This window comes from Cupressus sempervirens, chromosome 4 (assembly GCF_028749045.1).
Source record: "Cupressus sempervirens isolate cs-2001-9-10 chromosome 4, ASM2874904v1, whole genome shotgun sequence".
NCBI classification, from domain to species: domain Eukaryota; kingdom Viridiplantae; phylum Streptophyta; class Pinopsida; order Cupressales; family Cupressaceae; genus Cupressus; species Cupressus sempervirens.
The window spans coordinates 683,950,433-683,964,096 of NC_143121.1; the positions used below are offsets into that span (position 1 = coordinate 683,950,433).

The 13,664-nt window shown below is 35.4% G+C and overlaps 1 protein-coding gene across 2 annotated transcripts in view; it reads right to left on the reverse strand.

The window, feature by feature from the left end:
- Positions 1-7,259: 7,259 nt before the first annotated feature.
- The window catches only part of LOC149563107 (protein N-terminal asparagine amidohydrolase family protein), a 244,334-nt gene continuing 237,929 nt past the window's right edge, over positions 7,260-13,664 (reverse strand). For both annotated transcript variants that reach the window (XM_089826531.1, XM_089826532.1), the window contains exon 10: positions 7,260-7,750. In XM_089826531.1, coding sequence (XP_089682657.1) covers positions 7,627-7,750 — 124 coding nt within the window. In that variant the 3' untranslated portion in view covers positions 7,260-7,626. The remainder of the gene's footprint in view (positions 7,751-13,664) is intronic.

Consider the following 13,664-nt stretch of genomic DNA (forward strand, 5'->3'; position numbering starts at 1 on the left):
TCCCTGAAATTGTTTGTCCCCAAGCAATCTCAGCAACAAATACCATTCTCCTCCACCTGGATCCCAAGTGAAGACCTGTGTTATGTCCCAATCATCACCAAACAACTCTTGTAGCACAAGCACAACCTATTGAATCAACTCGACCCCAAAACTGTGATGATAAATCTGATGCGCCCATACTGTTGGAAAGCCACCTCCCATTGCTTCCTGTTGTGCCACTCTGATACCTCCCATCTCCAAAATGTAGCAAGTCCCCAAGTCCTGAATCAAATGGTAATATGATCATGAGAGAACAAAGTAGAAGACCTGCCAAACTTGGAATCACCATCTGAGATTGGAAGTAAGTCACCAACCAACAAGTAGATAGCTGCCCTATCGTATGAAATAGGTAACCAATCCAAAGATGAGTTGAAGATGTCTTCATTACCCTCCAAGGACAACTCTTGGGTGGCTGGTCCACTAAGAGTGTAATCACTAATATCAACGTCCTCTTCAAAAGAATGATCAACCTCATCACAAAATGCATCCTTCCCTTGAGCAAAGAGTCTTCTAATGTTATCTACTCCTTTTTGTTTTGCCAAGTTGGAGAGATTGACTTTTTCTTTCATATCTTGAAAGCGTTGTCTTGCCTTGGCAGCCACTAACCTAGCCTCCTTGGCCTTCCTCATCCACTCTCATTCATCATTTCAGACCTTCTAATCTCTTCAATGCCAAAGTACACAAAATCAGTCCTCTTGATATTTTTATGTCCTCCAATGGGTGTAGTGCTGCCATCAAGAAATGATATCATATCTTTGGCTTGTTCATGATCACAAGCTTCCTTTTCATGAGAATGATAATGCACTAGGTTGCTGTCCTCAAACCAATCTATTATGACATCATGCCATTGTAAAATGCCTTCTTCATTATGTGAAGAAAAAACACTAGTGGCTACTCCACTAGGTAGAGGATCAAATTCCATATCCTCCTTTATATCTTGTCTCTCCAATAGACTTCCCTATGAATCAACATTCATTGAACTACAATCTGATTCTTTATCATGATAAGAAGAAGCAATGTTAAACTCACCTATTGAAGCATCACAAAAAACCATATCTTCATGTGGATGCTCTAATAAAACTGATTGGTCTTCAAACACCTCTTACTCTTCTTCATCCTCGAAGTCCTCCTAAAGTATTGTGTGCCCAACATCTTCCTCTAAGCTGGTCTGATTTTTGTCCTCCCTAGATTCGGCTGTATGCAGGTCACCAACTGCTGCAAACTCCTTGTAGAGGTTTCTAGATACCTCACTTGTAGAGACTTCTTGTTCTTCCACCTTAGACTTCTTAGAAATGGAAGTCATATACCTTGCAATTTTGTCTATGGTTGCTAGTGAGAGCAATTCGGCCATCTTTCTTTGACTTTGTATAAGCTTCTCCAATTCTCTCATCATGGCATTCAACTGCATCCTAGGAATAGCCATAATGTCTTCGTTCTTCACCCAACAGGATGGCAGGAGACCGCTTTGATTACCACTGTAATGTCCCTACTCAAATCTGATCTCAAAATGCTGATAAAGGCTTAAGGAATATCGTCAAACAATTCACTCGCAACCTCCCAGCTTGCTGGTTTATGTGATCAGACTGATATAAATGCTTGTAGAAGAAATCAAAGTACTCCAAACGCTTAGAAATCAAACTACAATGCATAAATTCTAACTTAGAAGCATCAATGACTCAGTTTCATCTTTAACAATGCTCATATATGACTTCTAAATGCAGAACATGCACCTACAGCCAACTGGTAATTTTAACAAATAGTTGGTATGCAACCTATATGCTAATAAGAACATCTACAGCCACTAACATTATGTCAAACAGTTGGCATGCATAACCTGATGATATTTGATTACACAATTGCAACATGAATTTGAGAAACTACTTATCACTCCTTGATTGCCAATGTTTATTCAATACAAAGCTGATTACAAATTGGCCAAGACTCTTGGCATCATACTTATGCAACTTAACAATTTCTGAGTACAAATTGCAGCCTCTTACACATGTTCATATATGCATAAAATAGGATACAAGACAACATAAAGAACCTGGTTGAGTCGCCTTGTTTGGAAGATGAAGTAGCCAACATATATCAATAAATGAACACCTTGTATGTGATGAATAATGACCCAAAGCTGAGCCGCCCCTGCTGTAACTTTCAGACCTTCAAAATAAATATATCACATCTGCAACCTTTAATTACTATCATCAATCTTCATTGCCAAGCTTCAAGAAGGGATTTTCCCAAATACCCATGTGCCAAAGATGTGTGAATGAATTTCTATGAATTTATTTGTGCTCTCATGCCCAAATCGCCCTTGTATTGCAGACCTCAGAAAATTAATTATGGATCAGCCTCTAAAGATCTCATGAAGCTCCAACGATAGGCTCCGGCTCTTTGGAATTCTAGAGCTCTAACTCAAGATCATAATTGATGAATATTGTAGCTTCAATAAACAAAATCATGGCTTTATGCAGACTTAAAGATGACTGAAACAAATATATCAGAAATCTGGAAATGAAGAATGCTGCAAATCAAACCCTAATATGGCCAAAAGATGAAGACTTTGATCACCAAAATATCTCCAACAATTCATCAAATCGAGTCATACAAAAACTTGGCCAATGGCCACAAAGTTTTTACAATGAAGCTCAAATAGAAAGTCTAAAGTAACTTTCTCCCAGTTGCAATAATTCAAGTGATATTTCACACTCAAAATTGCTCACCAATTGAGAGTTTTCGTTCTCAATGGCCAAACACAACTGCAGAAACCCTAGGCTCCACAACCATCAAACAACAACATCAACAACAACAAATCTGGATGATAGACAATGAGCCCTCAATGCCTATTTATTCTTTTTCCTCAATAGGTCAGCCTCCTTCTAGAACTTTCTCGAGTCACCTTCTCGAAGGAATATTATAATATTATTTTATTATTTTAATATTGCACTTTATAATTATAAAATATAACCCAATTCCTAAAGTGCAATATAACATTATAACATAAAATAAGGTTTCCAAAATTAGAAACATCCATGGTGATAATAGGAAAACCTTCATATGACCAAGAAATGAGCCAACCAATCAATTGGGTATCTGCCAAACGACCCTCTTATCGAGCTCCATTAGCTTACGAGGATCAGGAATAGGCTAATTCCTCTAAACTCCATCGCTCATGAAAAAGGGGACATTACAACCCTAGAAATCATTGAAGGGACATGGAAAGAAGCTTCTCAAGCTATGTCAACAATGTGAGTGCCCTAGGTGATCTTGAGGAAGGATTGAGACCCAAGGAGTGAAGGTTAGTCCTAAGCTTGATGAGTAGTTCAATTGATAAGAGAGGATCAGTGGAATAGGGGAATAGAGGAATAGAGGAAGAGTTCCCTTGGGGTTAGGGTAAGAAGAAGACCCTAAAAGGCCAGTAGAAGAGCCTTGAGTGTTCTAGTGGGTGGACCAGGACTTAGTGGAGATCCCCCCATCATGGTGACTCCAAACTACTTCAGATATGTAAAACAGAAAGTATACTGAGACTACATATTTTATAATAGTTAAAAAGTTTGTCGAGTTCAATTCTTATGGTTCAGTCATAGTTCTTCAAGATATGATGTGGAAGGAGTTTTGATAATAGTTCATTTACTATATGATGGGTAGGTTGATCATTTGTTCAAGCACTTTTTCAGCAGTCACTTTATGGTTAGGGATACATGCAGCAAGACATTATGCTGATAGCATGGATTTCCTGGTTATGAGATGAAATGTGGACAAGCTACAAGACTTTTCAGTGGTGGGGTGGAAGATTCAAGATCAGCTTTTAGATGGAGCATTCCTTATTATTTATGACTGAATTCTGCCCCGCAGCTTGTGCCTTGTAGAGATGATGGTTGTTGTATGGTTTTTGGGGTGAATCACAGTAGGAATAAATTTGGTGGCTCTTTTGTATATGGCAGTTGTATTATCAATCTTAGAGTCAAATTTGTATTTGGGTAAGTTGTTGTCGTTGATAGATATTAGTCTGCATTTTTTGTATTGAGTAACAAATGAGGGTTTTCTTTCTAGTTCTTTCCCTCAAGAGCTCCTTTGAACCAGTTATTCGATATATTATATAGTGGTTCTGCACTTTTGCCAAAATTTAAAAAAATAAAAAATTAATTCAACTTAATAACTTAATAATTTATTGGTATTAAATTTAAATCGTTAGAATAGAGAAACAAATCAAGGTAACTACATCCAAGGACATATCTAAAAATTGTAACATTGACAAAAGACTTAGCTGATGCTCAAACTGACTTACTAAAGATAGCAAGTATTGGAGAACTCAACCAAAGCCACTCCATAAAAAAGGAATCACACACATCTTAGCCATCAGACCTCAAATAAACAATATGTTGTTGCCAAACTACTAGATTGAACTATTATCATGGGTCCACTAATTTGACTCGTTAGCTTATAGAAACTTACTAAATAGGCTAACGATCCACACTACTCACTAATCTCCTAATGATCCCCATTATTTTCTTGTAATCTTAGAATGGCTAAAATAAGAGAAAGGAAATGGAAAATGAGAATTACTCTTATTTAGAAAGCCGTGAAGATTACAAAAAGGAATGTTACAGGCCCCAACACGCCTAACAAAAAAGCAAGTGTGACCATGCGCTAGCTGGAAACAACGTTGGTTGACATAATTTTACTATCAGAAACAAAACTAGAAGCAAAAGAAGCATCTTTGTTTGTAACTTGCTATCAAGAATGGGGGGGATCAATCTCTGAAGCGATTGGAAGAGTCAGTGGATTATTCATTCTATGGAAGCCATAGAAAGTAACAATGAGTAATTGTATTTCTAAATTTATTTATTTCCTTTTTAACATGCAGACCGATTAAAATTAAAGAAAAAGAAAGACTTCAGGAATTTTTTTTAACATAAATTTCAGTGCTAAGAGGAGATAAATCAGTCCCAGGGGGAAATTTTATTGCCATCCTAAGTTTGCAAGTAAATAATGGGGATTGTTAGCAATCCATTTTCCTTAAGCTAACTATCCACAATACTCACTAATCTCCTTAAACTAAAGAAAGCTACTTTGTGTCTTGGACAGCCTAAAGTGACGGCAATCCATTTTCCTTAGGCTATATCTGATTCCTTGTGTCATCGAATTTTTCTGTATCCAACTTGTGTTTGAGAGGCCACGATGGTTCTGCTTGTTGTCAATCCCACATGTTTGACCACCCAGGTATTCTCCTAGTTGTGGACCTCTTGGATCCTTATGGTGAACTGGTAAGAATTATTGTTTATTTGTGAGATTGAAACCATAGAGAATGAGGTGGAAAATCTTGGAAAAATTATCAAGTTTCTTGGTTTTTACTGATAGATTCCAATTGCTCAATTTTTTGTAAATTTGAGTAAATGTTTTTTTTGAAGCACATAAATGGTCTTGGAAAGCATACATCCATGTAATCATTGGATGCAGATACAAATTGTAATTTTTTTTTGTATGTGGAATTTTGAATGAAATTAAACAACTATCAGAAAGTTGTATTTGGATAAACAGAATGCATTTTCAAATGATATTTGAAGTAGTATGCAATTGTAACTTCTATTTGATGATCAATATGCTTTTTAACGTATGGAAGTCAATGGTATACTTCATTTTTTTCCCACGTGTATATGGTAGAAAGTTATCAGTGAAAACATATGTTAAAGCCTTTGCTTGTAGTATTGTTATTCAAGTATTTTCTATGCAAAGAAGCTCGGGAGAGGTTTCTTTTATCAAAACATAGCTTTATGGGCCTGAAAACAATTTAGCTTGTAGGAAATCTTCCAAACATTTCTATGAAAATTTCAGAAAACAAAGTTAAGTTGTCATATATTTTACATCTCTCTAATCACAAGGGACATATTTACATCTGCTGGGTGAAACACATTTGCACTGTAAAACTTATAAACAAGACAAGTGTGAGATAGGGGCTAGGAAATAATATATTTTCAGAAATTTGCCCTGAAAGAAGGTTGATGCAGGAGAGTTTTCTTTTAACCTCCTATGCTTGGAATTATGTTATCATGCATTCTTCAATGATTTCAGCATGTTTTGTGTGGTATTTGTTTGAGTGAATTTGATCATTTTCTTATGAGAATTGGGTGAGCTAGGCAATCTCCCTAGCGAGGAACCACTTGTGAATATAATTTTGAATGATATATAGTTGTTACCTCATTTCATCATGATGTATACTCGTGATTGGTGAAATGAAAGAAGGAATCGTGCTTCCCTTACACATCACATGTATCTTCTTTATTTTCTTTTTTCTTTTGTGTCTTGCTGATTGGTTGAAAGTACACTATCATCAGTGTAGGGTGAGATCCTATCTCCCTTATGATGAGTGTCTCTCTATAGTTTTGAAGTATTCTACTTGTGCATTTATGCGCTATCATGTGATACTTGAGTGTGTCATTGTGTTGTGTAACATCCTTGGTGTCTGAGTATGTATTGTGACATTTTTATGTTCAAATAGTTAATATGGAAAATTCGTTGGACATGTTTTGAACTGTTCATGTCCTTGGTAAAAGTTTGGGCATAACAACTAAGATAACTGGGCTTTCCCTACGATAGAGGAAAGAACATGCTACAAAGATGGCAGCTGAATTGTAGGCATCTAAGGAAGGAAAAACAGGTGACCTCTTCAAGCCACTTGAATGAGGAGATGGAAAATCAGAAACAAATCAATGAGTAATTGGTGGTGCTTGAAGGGACGCAGGATGCACCAAGTTGAACCAGAACAGTGGAATGGTTGGCTATGTTTTATCAGTGATGTTTAATGTCTTGGTCCTAAGCACTACAAAGTAAACATTCATACTGACTGCAATTATTTTCAATAGACTAATTTGTGGTACTTTGATGGTGTGTAGGAAATTAGGAATCATATCCTAAAAACCTATTCTGATAGGACTCGCATTATAGTTTCTCTCTGTTAAGCTGCTATATTTAATCAGTTAATTAAAGTTATTTGCAATTTCATGCTTAGTTCATGGGGTTAAATGTCTAAACGTCAGGAACTAATAGAAAAAATCAAATCAGTTTGAATCTTTACGAAAAATCTCATCAATTTTAGAAAGCTTTGTACCATCCTAGTACATTTCAGAAGAATTTGGATGATTCAACGAAAAAACCATTCACGGGTTTGCAATGAACTTCACTCAATTACAGAGGTTATTTCCAGTGTTTTAAACAAATTTGAAATCTTAAATCAGCTTAAATATATTCAATGAAGTACAATCATAAATTTTTTAGGGAATAGCATTATATAGCCCTAGCTATTAAATCTGTGTGATGTCAAAAACAATTAAATAAGAATTACCTTTAAATTTCCAAATGATTAATTCATTTCTTCTTAAACCAGGTTTCATACCTTGAAACTCCTGTAAGCTGAAATTTTATGCATTTGGTTTTTCTGTTCACAATGCATTGATTCGTATGCAGAGGTTTTTCCTTTCATAATGCATTGATTTGTATGCAGAGGTCTTTCTCTTTACCCAATCAAATCAATAGAAGATCTACTAGAAATGATATCAGAAGATATGTTTACATTCCGACAGTCAATTACTTGCCATGATGTGATCCACATTTTACCCAACCTCCTTTATCAGTCCTTGTAAATATTCTTGGTTGACCATTAGGAAAGGTGCATGCCCAGTTTGGATTCTTAAGCAAATATGCAAGCATCCTGTAATCAAGGATAAGATTTGATTAAAATGCTATGGTTGCATAAACACTAGAATTTTCAGATGCAGAAGCAGTAGACTAAACTTTTTATGTCTTGAGAGCTGAGATTGCTAGCAAACTTCACAATAAAAGCTCACTCTTTCGTAATGAGCAATAAGAAATCCAAAAGAATTGCTAGAAAACTAGTGGAAATTTCAAATGACTAAAACTAGAATATATTTCCGGACTGATACAAAATATCGACGCATGGAACATGATGTCTCTAGTGTAAACATAATTCAGATATTATTCTATATATATTGATCATAATAATGACACAATGAGCTACTATTGACAATATAGATTAAGATGAGAGATTATTAATCGACCATGTGGAAAAGTACAAACTAGTCTAATATTGAACATCGCTGATGACAGTGACTATGCATAATGACATTGATTAGACTAACAAACTAATTGGTATCCTTTAACAAAATAATGGTTGGCAAGAGACATGACTCATCGAATGATGTAACAATCCCTATTAGGGTTAACTTGGAACAAGTAATACCTGCAAAATAAATGGCAGAATTAAACAGTAACAGTCTAAGTATACTATTATACCGTCTATCTTAATACCCAAACCTTAAAGACATCTCTAGATAGGGATTACTAATCCTCTTGAGGATCTCCACGTTTTGAACAATATATCATCAATTCTGGTACCATCCTCGATTATTCTCCTCCTTCTCTAGAGTGCTCCCTCTAAGGTTCTTCCTGGAAGAGGTAACCTTTGTCTAGGGCCCTTAACATATATGCATATGTTGACATCAATCGGATATTCTGGCCCTTATATCATTCTCACTGGCCATTCATACGGGGTTGTACTAATCTCTCGCATTGGCATGATAGCCATCCATATGAGATTGTACTAACCTCCGCACTGGCACTATGAGGTTCCATCTATCCAATCTTAGCCTATCATATAGAGACGACCCCAAACCCTACACTAGCACATAGCCCATTCATATAAAGATGAGCGCAGTGCCTACACTCGCACTATGGGAGCTTGATCAATCACTTCTCCCTTAAAGAATTATATTGATCTCTTACTAAATATTAATTAACTATTGATAATATAAAATATCTAAATATCCTTTTTTCAAATTAATGTAAATTTCTAATATTTAATAATACCGAGACTTTATTCTTGTAGATCTCATAGATACATGAACGTGTGTGTGTGTGCGCGCGTGCGTGCGCGTGAATGCGCATGTGTATATATATACATATACCCTCATCATATATCATTTTCATATTAATAAGGTAAGAGAAAATTTTTAATGATATTCATCATACCTTATTGGGTCGGTGCCCCATCCCTCTAATCTTCAATTATATGTCAAATATCAATGGTATTATAAGCCTTGTTATACTGAAATCCAAATTTAAATGGGCCTTATAAACTTAACACTTCAAAATTAAATATTTCCTTTTCTTATCATGTGTGGCAGATTTTTTATGTCTTCTCCTTTGGTTAAATATAATTATTACTTGCTCCTTTCTTATTGGCTGATTTTCTAGATGTATCTTCAAATTGTCTTTTCTTTTTCCCTATATAAGTTATATGCCTCGATTTGATATAAGCCATGTGTGTTGGCTTTTCCAAAGGCCGATTACTCGGCTTATGCCCCTTTGTATTTATCAATAATTATCATTTACTAATATAATTTATGTTATCTTACGAAAGTGTAAGGTGAAAGCAAATTTGAAATGATATTCATCATATCTTATAGGGTTGGTGCCTAATTCCCTTGATCTTCAATTATATGTCAAATATGAATGGCACTATAAGCCTTGCTATACCGTATGTAAAAACCCTCACCTGGCTATAACTTGACCAATTCCAATTTTCACTAAATTTTCACCAATTCTTCCTCACAAATCAGATGTTTGGCATTTTGTCAAACATTTGGCACATAGCTTGTCAATACTATATTTATGGTATTTGGAATGTACTTCTTTTTTGAGTTTTGGCATATATGATTTGCAAATTGAATACATTCAAATGTAAATACTGAAACTAAATGTTAACTGAAATCATTAATCATGTAATAGCTATGAGAGCATCAAATTCCAATGAGTTCCAATGTTGAGACTAACTCTACTGAATTACAACAGCTAATATTGACAATCAAACTAATTACAATGATTAATATCATAATCTTCTGGAAACAAAATGAACCTGATTATGGACTGGCAAAGTTGGACCTTGACAAAGTAACTAAATCAGAATTTTGATCTGCTCCTCTAATGTGCCGTTTGCCAACCAAGAAATGACATTGGAAGGTTTCCTTGTTCCCACGATAATACACAAATCACAGCAACCCCCTCTTAGGACAAATCACAAATGGTAAGGGAATGAATGCTGATTATATCAGACTGATTACTTAGCCTTGTACCAGATCGCAGGCCTTAAATGAATGATGTTGACCATGCTAGCATACTTGTATTTATAGAACAACTTCCCACATGACTGTGTATGATTTGCAGACCCAATGTACAGTGCCGTCCATTCCAAAGAGATTGGAATTGGCTCAGAACTCACTAGACTTGCACAAAAAACAGGAAATGCTGCCCTCCTGATATAATTTGGCAGTCTTTAGTGCCACAATTTGAACCTCCACAATACCACAGCAGTTTGATTACAATTTCACAATGAATTCCCTTTCAAATTTCCACAGGTTATCTCCAACAAACACAATCTCCTTAGACACAGCAAGTACAGTAGAAGAGAAACATAATCCAGATCACACATGCAATTCACAGTTCTTTAACAGCAGAGCTCTCCTTAGCCATAGTAAAGTAGTAGGAGATATGCAAAATGCTATACAACAGCAGCAAATTGCAAGCCAGCCTTCAACCAATTCTCAGATTCGAATCTACAATACTTCAGCTGTAGATCCAATGGAACAACTTAGAATTCAGACCCTTATACTTCAGCAAGGGCACATTAATTCAAAACTCAGAAAAAGCCACATAGGCAACAAAAGCAAATATAAATTCAAGCATGTTTTTCTCAACAAATGGGCTTGTATTTATAACCTCCAAATTCCCTGTTGTTGCCAAACTGTAACTTCGCTCAAGAAGCTTCACCACACAACATTAATTAGAAGCTTCCTTTAGATTCTCTCACTTGACTTGGCTTAACTAATTAATAAATGGCACTTTCCAATGATAACTCAACTCTCAACTTAAGTGAAATTATAAAGTTAAATTATAACTTTATAATAAGCCATTTAATAATTAATAATAATTTGGCCACTAAAAATATAATAACTCCCAAAATACTCATCATTTAAATATGTCGTCTGAAATAGGAGTCATATCTATTATTTCTCCATGTGATCAAATGCAATTTCCAAAAATAGAAAGGGTCCATCTTGATCAACGCCAACTTACCACAAATAGTAAGAACACAAAACTAAGCCCAAACGAAATCGAATCTGAGCCAAACGAAAACCAACTTGTAGCTTACTGAAATGGGGAGAAGATAAAACCCTCCCAAGCCACTGCTATTGTTGGGTGGATATTTTGCAATCGACAGTTTTGGGTAAAAATTTAGTCACAAAATAGGATGACCAGCTACAGAATGTGAGACAAAGTCTCTCCTACCTTAAAGGGAAGGTTCCCCCTTCTCACCGTTCTTTGGATCAACTCAAGGTAAGCAAGAAATTGAGAGATTTATAAACAAGGTGTTACTATTATCCTTTCTTTTTAACTTTCAAGAAAGGATCCACTTATTCATAAAGCGAATAATGGGCAAGGTGAATCTCTAATTACACTTCAATCGAAACTCGAAATAGTGATACCGATAAACTTTAACTAACTCAAAGGCTAGCCAAAATGTACTAGTTTGGTTCTAAATCAGGTCGTACTTCTATATGATAAAAGCTTTACAATTAGGGCACAAAGACTCCTAAAAGTAAGAACAATCTAACTATTTTGCGAATTAAGACGAACATACAAGCTATAGACAAAGTTTATAGCTATGGATTTTCATAATTGTTCCTGGTCAAAGCTTAGGCTTCAATTGTTTCTTAACTCTTTTCTATCAATTCACAAGATGCAATATCAATAACAAAAGATAGTACGAATCAAAGATAACTTGAATGAATTATAGACAAAGCTTACAATTCATACAAGTGACAATTTCACTTAATCAAAGTTAAGTCTCAAATGCTCCTTTGTATTAACTTTCTCTCAAAATAATGCTCACACAAACAAAGTTCTGCTAACACAATTTCTCCAGAGCTCTCTTGCATAAAGATAATGATGATTTTACAATGAGGGGGCACTCCTTTATATAGGCAAAAAAGTTGAGAAAAAGGGGGAGGAAAAAGTGGGAGCAACTCAACCAACTTTGACCACGTCTAACTACAGAAATTAAAGGGTTACATGCAACTGCACATGTAACTCGGATTACATCTTTTGTATACATGCAATTACACTTTTTCATGTAATGCATTCTAAACAACTATGAAATAGAAACTATACAACAATCTTAAAGATTGCTTCTTAATGCCTTGAATTTCACAATAACGTCACACACTGTGGGAAGATCAGCAATCTCCATCGTCTTTCATATGGCTTCAATTCTAATTGCATTTTCATATGCTGATTGCACAACTTTGGAATCTACTGTTGTATTATCTAACAAATGTTTTGTCAAGGATTTGTACAAAACAAACTTGTTCATTGTGTGCAAACCAAAATCTTCGGAATCTATATCAGCATTGATCCTTATTGTATATTCTAAATTCACTTTCTCTACTGCCAAAAGATTACCAAGATTATCGGTAACATGGCATCCCAAATCACAAGTAAGGCTTGTTTCAACTACTTGACAATCTTCAAGAGCTACTTGCAATTTTGTGATCAACTTTCTTAATGTCTCTTCCTTGTAACCAATGAGTCCTTGAAATCTGAAGAACATTTCACATGAAGGAAGAACATCACATGAGACCATAGCATTCAGATCAAATTTTATCATTTCATCCCAATCCTCAAAGATTTCCTTCAGGTTATCTGCTTCTTGAGTCAAAGAAGAAATTAAGCTTAGTTTCATTCTGTTCATCTCTTTGACACGCCTTAGAAGTGCAAGTGTTTTTGTGATAGCTCAAACTCCTTCAACAGTGATTTCTTGTATCCAAGACTTAGTAGCTTCAATCAACCTTCTCTCTTTGGATGTTTGTGATGTAGCAATAACATTTTGAGAAGACTGCTTTTGGATGACCTCATTCAAACGAGCTATTTCCTGTTTCAACTGATTCTCTTTTTCCAAAGCTCATGATTTCTTTTTGATACATTTGTCAATGCATCTTGAGCATATTGTAAACAACTTAGACGAGATTGCTTTCCAACTTCAACCTTAGTAAACTTATAATCAAAACTAGTAAGTTCTTCAATAGGTTTATCTACTAAGGGCTCAACAACCTCAACATATTTGGTTTTGTTAGAATCAACCAAAATTCTGGAAACAATCTTGTCTTTCAGAGATTTGGATTTAGTCTTCTTCACAGGAAGATCATCAGGAGGGATAATTACTTTCCTTCTCTTTGTAGTTATTCTACTCAACCATGCAGGTAGGCTGAAACTTTCATCCGTAGAAGCAGGCATAGTGGAGACTATTGGCATTGATCTAGACTGTATATTTATAGTGACTGAACAGGATTTAGTTTGTACTACTGTAGTCATAGGAATATGTTGTGAAGATTCTGTCATGAAAAGTTCAAACCCTGTCAAAGAGGTATCAAGTTGGAAAACTTGACCACTAGTAAGAGTTGAAAAACCTTCAAACACATTTGCTAAGTGTTCATATTGATCATGTGCAGGAACATGAGGAACCACAGATGAAATTGGAAGAGCCATGGTGT